The sequence below is a fragment of the Mustela erminea genome, chromosome 1 (assembly GCF_009829155.1).
Source record: "Mustela erminea isolate mMusErm1 chromosome 1, mMusErm1.Pri, whole genome shotgun sequence".
Taxonomy (NCBI): domain Eukaryota; kingdom Metazoa; phylum Chordata; class Mammalia; order Carnivora; family Mustelidae; genus Mustela; species Mustela erminea.
This window is the reverse complement of record NC_045614.1, coordinates 71793377-71810931: the sequence shown is the minus strand read 5'-3', so window position 1 is coordinate 71810931 and position 17555 is coordinate 71793377. Positions and strand designations below refer to the sequence as shown.

At 45.3% G+C, this 17555-nt stretch overlaps 1 protein-coding gene across 8 annotated transcripts in view; it reads left to right on the top strand.

Moving 5' to 3' along the window:
* Window positions 1–17555, top strand: part of SEC22C (SEC22 homolog C, vesicle trafficking protein) — a 35090-nt gene that overhangs the window by 14034 nt on the left and 3501 nt on the right. For 6 of the 8 annotated variants that reach the window (XM_032315371.1, XM_032315663.1, XM_032315758.1 and 3 more), the window contains 5 exons: window positions 2099–2262; window positions 4111–4290; window positions 6631–6749; window positions 8372–8437; window positions 10385–15349. In XM_032315371.1, the coding sequence (XP_032171262.1) occupies window positions 2127–2262; window positions 4111–4290; window positions 6631–6749; window positions 8372–8437; window positions 10385–10585 (702 nt within the window). In that variant the 5' untranslated portion in view covers window positions 2099–2126 and the 3' untranslated portion in view covers window positions 10586–15349. Of the gene's footprint in view, window positions 1–2098; window positions 2263–4110; window positions 4291–6630; window positions 6750–8371; window positions 8438–10384; window positions 15350–15726; window positions 17301–17555 lie in introns of those variants that run through there. The other 2 variants (XM_032315435.1, XM_032315462.1) reach the window with 2 other exon arrangements.

Genomic DNA, 17555 nt, shown 5'->3' with positions numbered 1-17555 from the left:
TATCTAACATCCTATGGGAACTTGGTGCTGGACTGCAAATAGGAAAACTTTTCTCTGATAAGAAAAAAATAAGGTCTGTGACTTCAAAGGACTTTTTGGGTGTTTCAGCAGTCTTTTGTGAAAACTGTAATGTAAAATGTTCTGCTCATTTGTATTTTGGATTAAATATTCACCATTATTTTTCACAGATGAAACGGGCTTTTTTTTTTCCATATGGGTGAGCAGTATTATAGCTTACTTTATAGTTAAGGAGTTGAAATATTTTCCCACAGTTACCATTAATAAATTACAACATCAGGAATTTATTCTTTCACAGTTCTGGAGGCCAGAAGTCCAAAATGAAGGTGTCATGGGCCTCTTGGAAGCCCTAAGGAAGACCTTCGCATGCCTCTCTACCACCTTCTAGTGGTTGCTGGCAGTCCTTGTCATTCCATGTCCCGTGGAAGAGAGTTACTCCAGTCTCTGCCTTCTTGGTTACATGGCCTTCTTCCCTCTATCTCTGTAACGATATTTCACACCAGTCATTGGATGGAGGCTACCCTAATCCGTTATAACCTAATTTTATCTTGATTGCATCTGCAAAGACTGTTTCCAAATAAGGTCATAGTCACAGGCACTGGGAGTTAGGACTTCAGCATATCTTTTTTGGGAGACACAGTCAGCCCACAAATAGGGATTCTCTTTCAAATAGAAAATGCCCACCCTAGACAGACTTAAGCCCTTTGGAAAGTTCCTTGTATAAGAAGGAGATTATCCTTTTTTTTTTGATTGACATATTTTTTATGTAGAAAAGATGATAGAAGAGTATAACCTAAAAACTCTTTGACAAAAACATCCTGAAATGTGGGTAAATGTATATGAGAAATTGTTTTCAGTGTGTAGCTGAGCTCGAAGGAAAGAATTCCCAAGGTCCCAGAAGTGACGGGGAACAGGATATCAAGGTGCTAAGGGTGTGGGCTGACACTGAGGCTCCTGGGGAACCAGTCAGGATCAACTCAAGCCCTGAGTTTCAGCACGCACAAATAAAGGGAGAGGCCTGTGGGCATCCGCTGGGTGAGGCGTAGGAACAAGACCCGGACATGAGGAAGGTCTTCTGTTTAGGCAACAGCCCTGGTGGAACCGTGGGAAATAGCCACCCACCAGTACAGGACTTGCTCATCTTTACTTGGCTTTGAATGGGAAGGAAAAACAAAATCTCATCTAAGACATTGGAACCCTGCTTCTGTGCCTCATGTGGGACTGGAGTTTAAGTCTAAACCAAGGTTCAGTGATTGGTATTGGTTCCAGACTGATGACACTCCTGGAGTAGCTGATCAGAGCAAATGGAAATCTTCTCCAGTTGGTGTGTGCCACAACTCAGTCCTTGAGAGAGTCTTACGGGGGTGGGGGGCGCGGGGGAGAAACTCCACACTGGTCCCTCTCACCAAAAATTACAGAACACCAAAGGAGCTATTTTTCAATGAGTGGGAGTCAGTAGACACTACAGAGAGAACTTGAGTCCCCAGAACTTGAAACGGTAGCATGATAGTCTGAAAAGTAGTGGAAGAAGGAGAAAAGCCTGCATCAGTTTTATGAGACCAGAATAACCCCAATACCACAACCAGATGGAAGACAGTGCAAGAAAGGAAATGACATAGACACAAAAATCCTAAATAAAACATTAGCAAACTAAATCTAGCAGCTGTGTGTACATGAATATATATGAATTGGCCCCAAGAAGGCTTCATTTCAGTATGCCAGGATGATTAAACATTAGAAAGCTATCAGTGTCGATTAAAAAAGAAGAAGATTTTGCTCTGTAGGCATAGAGAAGCCTGAGGCTACCTCTCCCTAGTGGAACGTGCATCCCTCGTGCAGGAATCAAAAAGAGCGATCACACAGCGTCAGTGGCAAATAGCTGCTCCCTAGTTTAGAGGAAGGACGAGAAAGGCAAAGTACCAGGTAGGCCCAGCCGAAGAGACAGTAGACACGCAGCAAACAGCTACAGGGCTGCTCAAGGCGAGGCAGGTGCTGGGCACGGGCATGGCTGTGTCTGAGTATGGGGCAGGAATACAGGAGTCGGCCCTCCACTAATGCAGGTGTTGCCCCTTTGTTTCAGTTTCTCTTCTTTGCGGGATGTGGCTTGCATGGCTATCTGCTCCCGCCAGTGTCCAGCGGCCATGGCCTTCTGCTTCCTGGAGACCGTGTGGTGGGAATTCACAGCTTCCTACGATACCACCTGTATTGGCCTGGCCTCCAGGCCATATGCCTTTCTCGAGTTCGGTTTGTAACCCTCTCTCTTATATATTGCTCTCTCTTACGGCATTGTGTGTGTTGAACTGATGGTTTAGATTTGGCTTTTGGCCATCAAGGAGAACCTCTGGAGGTGCTGTAGCATGTCACTGGAGGTCAGCCTGGTCCCCTGAGATTTCACTGTGATTGACGAGGCCCAGAAAGCTTCAGGGCTTAGTGCTGGCTTCCCATCTCCTCAGAGCCTGCGGCAGGGTTGGGGAATGGTGAAATCCATCTTGTTTTTCCCCAGAGTCTTCTAAGCAGGGGTCAGCAAACTGTGGTTCGAGGGCCAGGTGCCTGGGTTTTTGTTTTTTTTTTTTTTTTAAATAAAGTGGAAGTCAGCTACGCTCATTCTTTTACGGGTCACCTGTGGCTCTTTTGTCCCTCACCAGCAGAATTGAATAGTTGTGACAGAGACCATACAGGCCCTAGAAGCCAAGAATATTAACTATGTAGCCCTTTAAGAAGACTTGCCAACCTCTCCCTGCTCTAGAGTTACTACTCAAAGGGTGGTTCCCTTATTGTGAGGTTGGTACAGAAAGTGAGAATAACAAGTGTTTAGAAATTCATACAGTAATTTGACATTCCTGCAGTCTTTTTGTTGCCTTTTATCAGAGTATCGGTCTGCATCCATTTGGAAATAAGAAAAACTGGGCCTTTACTCAGAGGTCAGAAGTACTCCTCTGAAAGAGGGTAGTTTTTTCTGAGCATTGCCACAGAGGCCTTGTAGAGGCTTGATAATCACAGCGTGTGCTCTGTTTTTCTCAGGTAAGTCAAGTCATCCTGAGCTCTCGGGAGAACAGGAGTTGAGGTGGGAGTTGGGGGGCCTTCTGTGGCCTCTGTGTAGACAGCTGCTGTCTCTGCGATGCTCTCGAATAAGGGACTGGCAGCAGTTGGTGGGTGCAGAGAAGTGTTGCTTTCTGGAACTATTGCCAGAGCCCTCAGACCCCCTCATGTGGCCCACCAGCTGGCATTTCTTTGTCACCTAAGTGGTGCTGGGGAATCCCTGGGATACAGGCCTCTTGCAGTCTCCCTGTAAGACCTTGTTCACTGCTGCTCTCAGCCCTGCTTCTTCCTGCAAAGAGGGCATGCTAGCCCCGGACAGACCATAGCTGTGGAATCCCTTGGCTGTCAGTCCCTTAGCAGCTGTGGACTCTGTTCTTCTCCCTGCCTCAGTGCTGCATGTGCCTTCCTGCTAAAGCTCTGTGCACGCTCTGACAGCAGACCCTTCCCCAGCATCATGCATGCCCCCTGCTGAATGGAAGGAGAATATCATAGTAGCTATTCTGTGTATGCCTTATGCATCAGTTTGCTTTGCCAGTGTGTTTGAAACTACTTCAGATACTTACTAAAACTTGGTAATGGATTAATACTAAGGTAAATACAGTAATTAAAACCAATGCCTTTCAAATACAGAATCTTAGTTTATATAATCACATTTATTTTCATTTTTTTTCTCATATGCCTTTTTTTGGGGTAATTAGTTCAAGAATAACTGTCTTCCCTTGTTAAGCTTTGACATTTCAGTGAATTTTCCTGGACTGTGCTATCAGAAGTGGCTGAGCTAAGACTCAAGCCCCTATCCTTTGACTCCCTCATCGCTGAGATGCTGGAGAGCATCATTGCCTTCTCTGTAGACATGCGTATTTTAAGTATTATGCACTGAAGAGATTGATGAGACCGGTAATGACATGTAGTAGTTGTTTGACGGTTAGGTATGTCTGAACACACTGGCTGACTTAGTAGCTTGCTTAGAAACATGAATTTCATTTTGTACGTATTGTTCTATGAGATCCATTCCCGTGCAGCTGCTTAACGTGGGTTGCTCTCTTTTTGCAGACAGTACCATTCAGAAAGTGAAGTGGCATTTTAACCATGTAAGTTATGTTCAAATGGAGAGCAGCTTGGAAAAAATTCAGGAGGAGCTGGAGTTCCAGCCTCCAGTGGTCCTCACTCTGGAGGACACCGATGTGGCAAATGGAATAATGAACGGTCACACACAGATACACTTGGAGCCTGGTAAGTGGTTAGCTGTGCTCTGGTGTTGATGAAGATGGCATGACACTAGGTATTTCAAATGGACATTGACCTTTTTTTTTTTTTTTTTTAATCGGAGGCTTTTTGGGGGGTAGGTGATGAAATATATGGGGAAGTATATGGACTGATCCTGTTTGCAGGTGACTGTTAGAAAACACTTGACTCTTACATTAGCGAATTGATTGCGGGAGTGGGCAACTCGTAATGACGTTCAGAAGAGTGACTTGGCAGATTGTTTCCTTAACTGGGGTGAAGTCTACAAGTTTCAACATGAGGGAAGTTACTTACTAAACTGTATATTTATACATGCTCTTTCTCTTTCTCTCTTTTCTATTTTTCCCTTTTATAGGGAATCCTTATCTTTTTTTTTTTTTAAAGATTTTATTTATTTGACAGAGATCACAGGTAGGCAGAGAGGGAGGCAAAGAGAGAGAGAGAGAAGCAGGCTCCCTGCTGAGCAGAGAGCCCAGTGAGGGGCTCCATTCCAGGACTCTGGGATCATGACCTGAGCTGAAGGCAGAGACTTAACCCACTGAGCCACCCAGGTGCCCCAGGGAATCCTTATCTTATCACTTAGTGCAACATTGCAAATCTCCACTGAGAAACCCTTGTGTCATTTAACAGAGGGAGGGAAGGGCCTGGGGATGATAGCAGGCAGGGCCATAGCTTCTAACGTTCTCACTGTCTGGTTCCCTGTGAGCCCTGGGAATGTCCATCTGTCCCTGTGGTTTACCAAGCTGAGTGCCCCGGCATTCCGTGACATGGTCTGGCATTAACACCATTAGCCACTAAATACCTACCATGAAACAAAGTATGATTTTTTGTTTGTTTGTTTTCCTTGTTAAAATTACACACAAGCCAATTTTTAATTAAAGTGGATATTTACATCCTAAGCCTTCTGTAGTGGTGTAAGAACTGAATCCTTCTTTGAAAGATAGAGTTGTCTCCACTATAACAGTCTAATTATCTTAACAGTTTTTATACTGAGCTCATTGGTTGAAATTTAAAAGTGGTGTATTAAAAATGTTCATATTTTTGGCTTACCTTTGTGTTTTGATTTAATCTATTTCAACCAATACTTTCCTGGATTGGCTCTCATGCCAGTCAGTAAGTGCTCATTTATATTGGGAATGGACTTAACTTTCATAGCACGGGGCATTTGAGCCCCAAGCTGCTTCTTTTGCCTTATGTAAAGATGGGATAACTTTGTAATATGTGTTTTGTTTTTTTAACCACTTAGACAAGAGAAGCAAATCCAGAAAATGTCAACTTGCTTATCTTTCTAGGACATTTTACAGTGGTTTGACACACCCTATTGTCCCGAGGCTAGAATCTTTACAGGTAGCATGTTCTGTTCTAACAGGAACTTTGATAGCTCAGTGGAAACTCTAACACACTAACAACATGCATCAGTAGGGTTGTGGCTAGATATTAGTGTGTATGTGTGTGTGTGTGTGTGCGTGAGAGAGAGAGCGAGAGAGAAATGTAGGACAAGAAGGGATGATTTTAAAAGATCACAGTAAGAGAATGGGGGTGGGAGGGAGTCACCATTTAATTGTGTGACCTGGAATCAGACTTAGCAGATATCTTTGAAGAGAGAATGATCATTTGTTTTAGAGTTCCAGAAACAGCTTATAGCTCAAATAATCAATGTTTCCCTCGTCTTCCCAGTTATTTTAGAATTTAAGAAACTGCATTTGCTGTGAATTATTTTAGAAGCACAGGAGACACCTAATACTGTCCTTATTTAAAATTTGAGAGTTGAAGTATGTGATAGAAATGCTGTCAGAATTTGACAACCAGTTTACAGATAAAGCCATAAATTGCTTTAAATCAGGATTTCTCAATCTAAGCCATATTGACATTTTGTACCAGATGATCCCTCATTGTGAGTGGCTGTCCTGGGCATTGTAGGATGTTCAGAAGCCTTCATGGCCTCTACCCACTGGATACCACTGACACCCTGTTTGCAGTATTGACAACCCAAAATGTATCTAGCATTGCCACATATCCACTGAGGGGTTAATCACTCTTGGCTGAAAACCACAGCTTTAAATAGAGAGAAAATCAGGCCCTGAAAAACCTGTGCTTCCTCGGAGAAGGACCTCTTTCTGGAAGAACTCACTTCGGATTCCCAGATCCATTCTGTCCTTCATTTCTTGACTTTTTTGCTAACAGCAGCTGCTTTTAGTTAATAGGTTTGTAATTTTGTGTTTAACATACTGAGCCTGCCATTAGTGGAGGTCTAGTTAATGTCTCTGTTTATTTTTCTTTCATATAGAAATTATGTTCACTAGACACTTATTTTTTTTAATTGTGAAGCTCCTAATTTCCGAATGGAACCAGTGACAGCCCTGGGTGTCCTCTCGCTTATTCTCAACATCATGTGTGCTGCTCTGAATCTCATCCGTGGGATTCACCTTGCAGAACATTCTTTACAGGTAACCTTTCTTTATTGTACTTTACATTGAAGGACCTATAGTGGAGGAAACTGGTGGAGATCCACTTCACTTACAAAGTTGTTATGCACAAAGATTTCAAATTTTTTTTTAAAAAGATTATTTATTTATATTTGACAGAGAGAGAGAGAGAGACACACACACACACACACACACACACACACACACACCAAGAGAGGGAACACAAGCAGGGCAAGTGGGAGAGGGAGAAACAGGCTTACCCCAGAGCAGGGAGCTCTTGGGGCTTGATCACAGGACCCTGGGATCATGACCCTAGCCGGAGGCAGACACTTCACAACTGAGCCACCGAGGAGCCCCAAAGATTTCAAAATTTTTTAATTAAAATATGATTTTTTATGTTAAAGTCCATTCTTTATAGTTGGCTGAACAAATATGAGACTTGCTTTTTTGTATCTGTTGTCCTCAGAAGCCCAAGGGGGAGCTGGTGAGAACTAGTGTGCTATGGAGACATCCATGGGGCCCCAGGATTCACGCCAGGGGCCCGATGGCTGAAGAGCAAATTTGATTCTACAACTTTGAGGTTCAAGCTGTGTCCTCCTGGGAAAAGTTCCTCCTACTCTGATTTATATTATGCAGATGCTGCCCTCCCTGTGTCTTTGTCAGAGAGCTGTAGCACCAGGAAGCTGATTTGCCAGCCTGCTCCAATCAAAGCAACCTTCTATTTCAGTGCTTTTAAAACATTTTTTTCTAAATTTCAAGTATTTAAAACACTTTAAAAAATATATATTTTATTTATTTGACAGAGAGACAGTGATAGAGGAAATACAAGCAGAGGGAGTGAGAGAAGGAAAAGCAGGCTTCCTGTGGAGCAGGGAGCCCGATGTGGGACTCGATCCCAGGACCCCGGAATCATGACCTGAGCTGAAGGCAGACACTTAATGACTGAGCCACCCAGGTGCCCTTTAGAACACTTTTTAAGAAGTACAGAATCACTGTAGGCATAAGCAGATAGATACTACTTTTAAAAATAGAGCCTTAATGCTCACAGCCATGATGGTGGTAGCCAAAGTCCGAAGCACAGCTGAGGCTGGGTCTCAGGAGACTGATGTAGGCTCACCTGTGTGGAGAGGGGCAGCAGTGACCTCCTGTCACCATATCCTGTCTTCAGCCAATGTGTGCCATGGTTCCCACTCTTGTTTTTCATGGTTATTCACACCCCGATACTTAACCAAGCATCTGTACACACTACAACAGGTTCCTAGGTTCCTGGCCAGCAAAGTGGTAGAGTGTGGTGATGTCACTCAGGAGGTAGCGGTACCCGGGGGTGGGCAGAGTTAGGGAAAGCTGAGTGCTGACAGAAGCGTTGGATTTTGAGAAGTGGTGGCATTGGGGGGTAATCCAGCTTGGGCACTTAGCACAGAAGCACAGGGACATGAGGGCACGTGGTGCACCCAGGCTGTTGAAAACAGTTGCATGCCAACCCTTGCTCTGGTAAATAAACGGGGACTTAATGTCTCCCCCAGCCAGGGATTTTGTATTATCCACCGTACCAGAGCTAACGAGGTATGAAGGGCTTCATGTCCTAGTGTTGCCATTCATCTGAATATTCCTTTTCTTGTATTTGTTTCTTATATTTGTTTTAGGTTGCTCATGAGGAGATTGGAAATATTCTGGCTTTTCTTATTCCTTTTGTAGCCTGTATTTTCCAGGTGGGTAAAACATTGATACTTTGATTAATGGGTTGAACTCGATGGACTTAATTTGTCCTTCTATTGGAATCATCAGCAAGTTTCTAGATGTGATTTTGTTCCACCAAGGCATGTCATGGACTAGGTCCTTACTGGAGGGACCCTAAGCCCATCCTGCCCAGTTGTTTCATTTTACAGAGGAAGAATTTTGGGCTCAGAAAGGGAAAGCCACTTGCCCTAGGCCACAGAGCCTTTGACAATGGCTGAACAGAAGCCAGTAATTTGGACTCGACTCCCAAGAAGGGAGGGATGAGACTGCCGTGGGGATTAGGTTGGGCCTGACTAATGTGGGGCAGGGTCTTACTTATAGTCAGGGCACTCCAAGTATAGATTTGTCCTTCTGCAGAAGTAACCATTACTTATATGTGTTTTTTTTTTAAACCCAGGACTAGGTTAAAAAAATTTTTTTTTAAAGATTTTATTTATTTGAGAGAGGGAGAGAGAGAGACAGGACATGAGTGGGAGGAGGGGCAGAGGTAGACACAGACTCCCCGTGAGCAGGGAGCCCCATGCGGGGCTCAGTCCCAGAATCCTGAGATCACGACCTGAGCCAAAGGCAGATACTTAACCAACTGAGCCACCCAGGTGCCCCTCCCCAAAATTGTTTTTAATAGTAATGCCATCTGATTCCAATCTGTCCTTAGGAAATGAGATAAACATTTGCAACATTAATAGTGAGCTTTGATTATTATTTAGTTATTTTCAAGTAAGTGTCATACTTAAGGGGTGGAGTAAAATGGAGCTCCTGAATCCCCTATAGGCAGAGTTCATTCTAGTAAAAAACCTGACTGTAATTTTCTTTCCTCATTCTCCACAAAAGGCAAGGACTTTAGTACTTTCTCCACATTCTTAAGCTTTTTTGTTTGTTTTCCTAAGTTTCTGTTCTCATGATACTTCCTCTCTTTTCTCTTTTCTGCAACTGTCCTAGAATGGTCTATTTTTTAAGAAGGACATGATTGTCCCAAAAGAAATTTTCCACCTAGGATTGAAAATACACTCATTTTTGAGAAATCAAGACTCCAGAGCCTTGGGTGTTGCCATTTGAGGTGCTCAGAGCCTGCGTTTCAGGGCGGGGCGGGGTGGGGGGGTGGTCTTATCCCTCAGCCTTTGTTATCTCAGCTGTATTCCTACTTGGATAGCTCTTTCAATCGGGAGCTCTCCCCCACCCAGTGGAGCTTAAGCCTTTGTTGAATTGCTCTGGGTTTTGAGAATGTGCTTCTTGTGCTCGCTTTGGCAGCACATATACTAAAATTGAGAATGTGCTTCTTGTTTTTTTCAACTTTGAACCAAAATGCTACTTTTTACCTTTTGTAGAACAAGAATGGTCTCTTTTCTCTGTGATAGCCCTATACAGCCCTATATAGCTCTCACAGCTCTCCTGGCTGTGAGATTTTCCCTGTTTCGGAAATGTTTTTGAAGACATGATAAGGGGGATGTCTAGGGAACGTTGGTCCCTGATGTAGTTGTAACTCAGGAAAAAACAAATGATAAAAGATGGCTCCTTTCACGGGCTGTGCTGCCTGTCATGACTCCCCTGAAGGAAGAATTTAGTTGGAGGCCAGTCAGCCTCGTTGGGGTTTCTTGGCCTGGCTCTCTTCCCCTTACCTGCATCTCTTCTTTATCCACAGCCCACAGCCGGGGCAGTGCCCTCTATGTTTCTTAAACGTGTTAAAGAGTGTCGTGTTTTCATTCCTCCTGTGATATCTATGTCACTTCTCTTCTGTCTTCTGAATCTTCACTTTCATCCAGTGATTACCAGCAACTCACCCAGTGCGTCCAGGTCGCACTTAGTGAATTCGGTTTAATAAGCTAGTGCGCGTGCGTGCAGGGACGGGACAGTCCTCTTGTGTCCGACCCGTGGCTGTTTCCTCGTCTCTGATTGGACTGCCTCTTCTGGTGTCATTTCAGTGTTATTTGTACCTGTTCTACAGTCCAGCCAGGACTAGGAAGGTGGTGCTGTTGCTGCTCTTTATCTGCCTGGGCAACGTGTACCTGCATGGGCTGCGGAATGTCTGGCAAATCCTCTTTCACATCGGGGTGGCTTCTCTGTCTTCGCATCAGATACTGACCAGGCAGCTTCAGGAGAAGCAGTGCGACTGTGGAGTGTGAAGGCGACTCTGTGTGACGAATGGATCCTTTGGCTTTCTTAGGAGGGTTATCTCTGTTTCCCTTCTGGCTTCTCCACTTCACCTTAGATTTTCACCCTCGAAGTTCCCTTCGACCAAGCCAGGCGGAGAGCGACAGTGGGGGATTTTGAGCAGGTGCAGCGGAAGGCAGGAGGTGGCTTGAGACCCAGGCCCGGCTTTGTGCTGAGCGTTACAGCAGAATCTCCAGGTCAGCACCTCTCCTTGGGACAGCAGAATTTGGGGGCTCACCCCGCAAGGAGCATTACTGGAAGATCAGAACGGAATTGTTTTGGTCTTTTCAATCGAATGACACAATAAACCACGAGATCCAATAACACTAGTTTTAGTAACTGGCAGTTGTCTCTGAGGAACCACTTTGAAACCCGAATCAGCTTTTCAGTCTAAATGTGACTTGGTTAGTTTCTTGTAGAGGGTCAATACAGGGTGAATTAAAAATTTTAAAATGTGGCTCAGAAATATAAGCTAGATAAATTTTGTTTACATTTTTTGATAACTTGAGTCCGGTATGGTACCTTTAGAATATTTAAATATATTTTGGATATAAATTGAACTTATCTTCATTTAGGGAAAGGGTAAACTTAAGCTGAGAAAATGGTTAAGAAAGCTGAATTTATTTAATTTATCTACAACTTTTTATGGTGGTGAAGCTGTGTGGGTATGGAAGTGTTTTTATTTATTTATTTGCAGGGCATATATATCTGAGTATTTTAGAAATTGAGTAACCAGTGCTACTGGATCATAGATCGTGAGCATGACCATGAGCTTATAAGCCTGAGAATTTAGTGGGCCACAGACTGGATTCACATAGTGGCACTTTATAGATGCAGGGGGCATTACAAACAAACAAAAATGCTCTTGTCATCAGCTTTGTACATGGCAGCTGGGTACCCATCATTTTAATGATGAGCAATGCCTGACCTTGTGTCCCTGTTCCCAGAAGTCCTCCCAAATTAATTACTCCTTTACACCTTTCCCAGTCATCTTAATTAGATTGAGGGCCTCATTCGTTATGAACAGGAGTTAAGTAGGTGTTAATTTTTTTAAAACTTCATCAAGGTATAACTAACCCTGTGCTCTGCAGTTACTTTTTTTGTCTCATTTTCAAAATAGTTGATTGATCACAGCTTTCCAAAATGGGGCTCTGAATAAGGTCCCTAAGGTCTCCAGAAATTTCAGCCTGAGTTGTCCAGTGCCATTCAGGAGACCGTTTTGGGAGCCTGCCCTTTGGATTCTTCTTGGTAGAAATCTGGAATCTGAATAGATCAACGTCAATTGCATGGGATTTAAGGTTGAATTATGTGATCTTGATAAATTAAGAAATCCTACTTTGATAGTTTTTAAAAAGTTGGAAACCATTTCAAGAGTTATTGAGTACGTGGGGGAAAGCAAGAATATTATTTTAGGGAATTCAGTGGTAGTTGGTTGTTACTGTTAGTGTATTGCTACTGAGCTACCTTGATGTCACTTTAAGAAAAACAAGTATATGTGACTGGAAATTGTTGGGAAAATGTTGCCGCGGTCATTTTATTTTCTTATAATACAATTTTCTATTTTTAATCAAACACTATCTGGCTGTGAGAGGTATATTGGCACTATCCTCAGATGTCAAGTTCATTGTTGGCTGTCCTTCTATTCTGCATCTGCATGATTTTCTGCATACCCAGCAGGTGCATCTAAAGGCTTTCTGGGACATAATTTTGAAGAGATGGTAAAATAGAATGGGAAGTCAAGGAGGGGAGACAAATCCTTGTAAATTAGAAGCACCAAATAAAAGGGGGGGCTTTAAAAGTTGATAAGAACAGCTTACAAGTGAATCGTAGGTTTATTTAGTTGTTTATTTTGAGCCCCTGTGTTACTGGTGTTGCCGTGTAGCCCTGTACCCCAGATGCTCTTGCTCTTGGGGTCTGAGCCTGTGATCCACATTCAGTGGACAATAGAGAGCCATCCTTGAAGAGAAGTCCCTCCTGGTGAATGCTTCTGCAGCAGCAGGGATGTTATCTACCCCTGGTTGAAAGTGGTTGTCATCAATTAGCATCTACATGGGGTTTGGGATTGGTTTTTGCAAACAAAAGGGAAAAGATGCCCTAGCCAAACAGTACATAAGCATTGTTTAACTAGAATCCTGCTGAAAGAAGCATCAGCTTATTGGAGGAAGAGGTAAGTGATAGGAAAGAAGTTCTGGGGATATTGTCCAAGGGAAATTGCAGGCTGGTTCAGGCCTGGAGTTTTGTGCCTCCCCCTCCCCCCCACAACCCCGCGGTGCCATCCTTGATGCCAGGAAGCTCTCCCTGCCCCTTTGCAGGAGTTATCCTCACTCCCCCACAGACTCATTGCTGTTCTAGCACTTTGTTTTCCCAGGGGTAAAATACTACCTGCCCAACGGACCTCCCAGGGGTGGATCTGGGAATAGATGAAATAATGTTGAAAACAAACCTTCAAAGTGCCTTCTGGGATCAGATGCTGCAAGATCTTAAACATCGGAGTACGTTATTCCCATCTACTGTATTGGGCTGGCAATGTGGCTCAGCACTCTTGACCAGGGTTTCCCAACCAAGGGGCCAAGGCCTGAAGGGTTTTCCCTTCCCCAAGTATTCTGGTCAAAGAAACACACAGACTTTGGTTTTCATTTCTCTAGGCTAGCCTTACTGTGATGAGGATCATTCCTGAGTTTCTTATTCCTGGCTGGAGACAGTTGGGGGCATATTTGGGTTGGCACTTCCTCTCAGTACAGGAGGCCCTACCACCAGCAGCAGGAGGAATGTGACGAGAGGCTCCTGGTTTTGCTTCTCAGGCTTGCCCCCTGTTACTTGTGAACTCTTGTTGCAGGCATGGTGAAGCAAGGCCCACCATTTTAAAGTTCCTTAAGGATCAGGCCAAAGGGTGTCAAGAAGAGTGCTGAAATTCAAACATTTGCCATCCTCTGGAGCTCCCGGTTCCTTTCTTAGGTGCCCCCATTCTCCAGTACTCCTCTGCCTCTTTCCATGTCTGTCCCATGCAGTCTAGCCCTGAGCACAGAGGCTGAACCTGGAATCTCTGGAGGGATGAGAAAGCCATCTTTGATTGTAGTTGCTGGGCTGCCGTGAGGCCCAGCTCTCTGCCTCTGTGCTGCTAGAAGCTTCAGCACACATGTGGGAGTTCACGCTTAGTGGGGAGGAGCACTTGGGTGTTAAGCACTGCTCACAGTCAAAGAGGACACCCAGCAGGGCCGGCCGTTGGGGGCAGGGCCGGCCGTTGGGGTCATGGGAAGCAGGCCACAGGTGGGGAGCAGAGCCGGGGGTGGGGCTCAAGCAGCTGCCTCTGGGCAGGTGGGGCTGCATTCAGGGCTGATGTTTGCTGTTCCTGGAAGGAATCAACCCCTCACTGTAATATGGGGAATGGGTGGCCCTTAGGAGCCTGCTGCTGTGCATGCCCAGAGCAGCACCGTGAGGACCAGAAGGAGGTCCTCACAAATACAGGAGTATTCGTGGAGATAGATGTGCACCCCTGCTGCGGTATGGTTCACATTCCCGATGTTCCCACACAGAATCCTGCCTCGGTCCAGAGAAGTTCCACTGTGCACTGTGTCCATGGTGGAGGAAAAGAGAGGAGATGTGCCCGTGAGAGATGGGGGAGGCCTGGGATCGGCTTGACTCGTCTACTCAGCCCTGCACTGGCAGGGGCAAGTCACGCCCACAGGCCTCGGTGTCCTCAGCTGAGCAGTGGTGGGAACAGCCTGCTTCCCCCTGCATGCTAGCAGAAGGATAAAAGCCTAGTAGCGGAGAGTGCTGGGTGAATCCCTTGGTCATGTGCAGGAGGAGAAAAGCCTTCACCTGATACAAGGAGGTCCAAGCTTCAGGCAGCATGGTGTGGCTGTGTCTTCTTACAGAAATGGGCATTTTATGAGACTGCAATGTAAATGGACTCATTCTTTCACTCTAGAAAGGTAGTGGCTTCTCTTTCTCCTCATTGAATCTGCCTCCTTCCTCAAGTCACAGAGCTCTTGGTACCTTTGGCGTTGAAGCCTCCAGGACCCAGGGAGGCTGGTTCTGCGGGTTGAACCAAACCCAGGGTCTGTCCCCCACCCAAATGAGGAGAGCTCTGATCCTCCCACCTTCTCCCATTGGGGAAGCAGTTATGTCAAACCTGTTTCTGGGGAACAGTCTTGGCAGGAAACCTGTGGAAAAAGGCCTCATCAGTGTGATCTGGGAATGGCCGGATATGGAAACATCTGGCCATGTGTACTGATGACAGAGCTGCTGCCCACAAGCGCCCTTTATTTCGGGTAAAATGATCAAATCCATTGTTCTAACCTGTGCTTGGTACATATGACCTTCTTTAACCCTCGTGTGATTCTGGGGTTACATCAGAAGTATTATTTCATGAATTATTCATATGATTTGACCTCCCCACCCACCCCCTTTAGAATTCTATTCTATTTAATAGACTTTTCTACTTAAAGCATAAAAGATTGAGGCTGATTTAGCCAGGGCAAAAACATTGACTTCACATCTTAATTTTGAAAGCTTACTGTCCATGTTGTACAAGCTTCTTACTGTTTTCATGTAATAACAAAGATCTATTTTGAATAAATGATGGCTATGTTTTAACAAACTCTCACACAGTAGTAAAGCCTAAACGTGTTAACGTATGTAAAGAATACTGTTTAGCCATTTATATACTATGTATATATAAATCAAATAAGGCGGCTTCAGAAGTGAGAGGAGAATAAACCCAAGGTGCTTATTAATGTGCGTGTATTCGTGTAAAAAAATTCTGAGCAACAGATCTGTTTTCCTAGAGGGTGTGAGGTGGGCCTTGCATAATGGAGGGGGATGTTGAGAGAAGTGGAATTCAGTCCTTCCTGTCCAGTGTCTGGACAGGGGTGCCGCCTCAGTCCTTAACACTAATGCCTAGACTCTGGAATGCCATCATGGGTCCAGGAGAGACCTTGGAAAAGCCAACATGGCAGTCACAGGGAGCAGCCCTGGGTGGAGGCAGGCAGGGAGGCCTGCCTTCGCTGCCCACTTGGCTTCTGCTAATCTGTGCCTGTAGCTGGCGTTTACCCTGCTGTAGGCTCTGAGCTCCTGTCTACACTCTGAAGCCCATTTGGTTTCCGTCTCCCAGGACCAGCCCTGCCACAAAATGGCCAGCAGGAGGTGCAGCCGCTAGTGGGTCCTCAGGCTCCAGGCCCAGGGGATGGCACCCTTTTGCAGAGGTCCTTCCTGAAGCAGCTGACAGAATTCCCAGAAAGGAAACAAATACACCAGGCTCTCCTGCCCATATCCCAAACACATCGGGGGAATTCAAACTCCACGGTTCTCTCCACCATCTGTCCCAAGTAAAAAACTTCTGGGGGAGGGCAAAACATTCCAAAATAAACACAAAGGTATTGGGTTCAGGATTTGGGAGTCAGCAGAGCCCTGGGACATCACCCGGTTCAAACCCCTTGTTGCTCAGGGAGGGGAGTTGAGGCATGTCCTAGGGAGCCAGTGACAGTGCAGCCGAGAGCTCTGTCCGCAGGGCTGGGAATAAGGTTCTCTCTGCCATTGGCGGCACCGCGGAGTAAACGGGGAATCTTGGCCCATGAAAGCTGCCCTTTCTGCGCCAGGAGGGCTGGGTGCCAGTTCAGGCTGATGAACTGCCTTCCTTTTTCTTGGGCTCTACCCCCTAATGAGGCCCGAGAGCAGAAGTGCTGCGGGACAACTGTCACACATCGTTGAGCAGTGCCTGTGAGGAGTGAGGCTTGGAGAGGAAGGGGTCCCCCTCAGTGCCCCTGGCAGGGGAGCGCTGCCTGGCTCTGCAGTCAGCTCTCCCATGTTGCTGGGTCGGATGTGCAAGGTAAACACTAGAAAGCTCATTGAAGAACAGGAAGGAAAGTTCCTTTGTGACCTAGGATAGAAAAGTGCTCCTAAAGTAAAAAGTTACAGGTACAATCTTTGAGGCAAAATGCTTGATGAATTTGATTAAATGCAAGTAAGGATGTCACAGGCAGAGTGAAACGAATGTGAGATCTTTACAATGTCTGAAACCGGTAGGGATCACTACATAAGCAATTCCTGTAGGTCAGCAAGAAAGACAGCAACCTCATAGAAAAACAAGTTGTAGAAGAGAAAACCCAAAAGACTAAGAAACATAGGAAGATGTTTAAAATCATTAGGAATACAGAGAAATGCATATTAAAACAACAGTAAAATATCACCTTATGCTACTAGTTGGGTGAGACTTAGAAAGCTGGATGGCAGCAAGTGTTGGAGGCTGTGGGGGGGATATAGGACTCCACGCACAGGCCACCAGAAGGGCAAGGCCACTGCCATGGGCTGAACTGTGCCCTCCCCGAATGCATATGTTGAAGTCCTGACCCCCCCACCCCAGTAACTCAGAACGTCTGTGTTTGGAGGAAGGGAGAAGGCAGCCAGCTGCAAACCATGCAAACCAAAGAAAGAAGCCTCAACCCTGCCGACACCTCGATCTCAGACTTCCAGCCTCCTGACCGTGAGAAAATAAATTTCCGTCATTTAGGGCCACTTGGGTGGCGCCTGGGCGGTGCAGTCGGTTAAACATCAGACTCTTGGTTTCGCCTCTGGTCATGATCTCCGGGTGGTGAGATTGAAACCCACATGGGCCTCCACACTCAGCATGGAGTCTGCTTGAGATTTTTCTTTCTCCCTCTGCTCCTCCTGCTTGTGCTCTAAGTAAGTAAGTAAATAAATAAATATTTTAAAAAATTTTCTGGTGTTTAATCACCCGGTTTGTGGTACTTGTCATGGCGGCCCTCACAAAGGAAGATGGCGCCTACCCAAATTTCATGTGCCCACACCTCATGTTGTGGATCCTGCACTCACCATACAGCCGACAGAAGTACCCAAAATGCAGTAGCATGGATGGATCTCTAAGATGTGGAAGCAAGTAGAAAAATAACATGCATTGGATTAGAAATACATGCACATGAGATG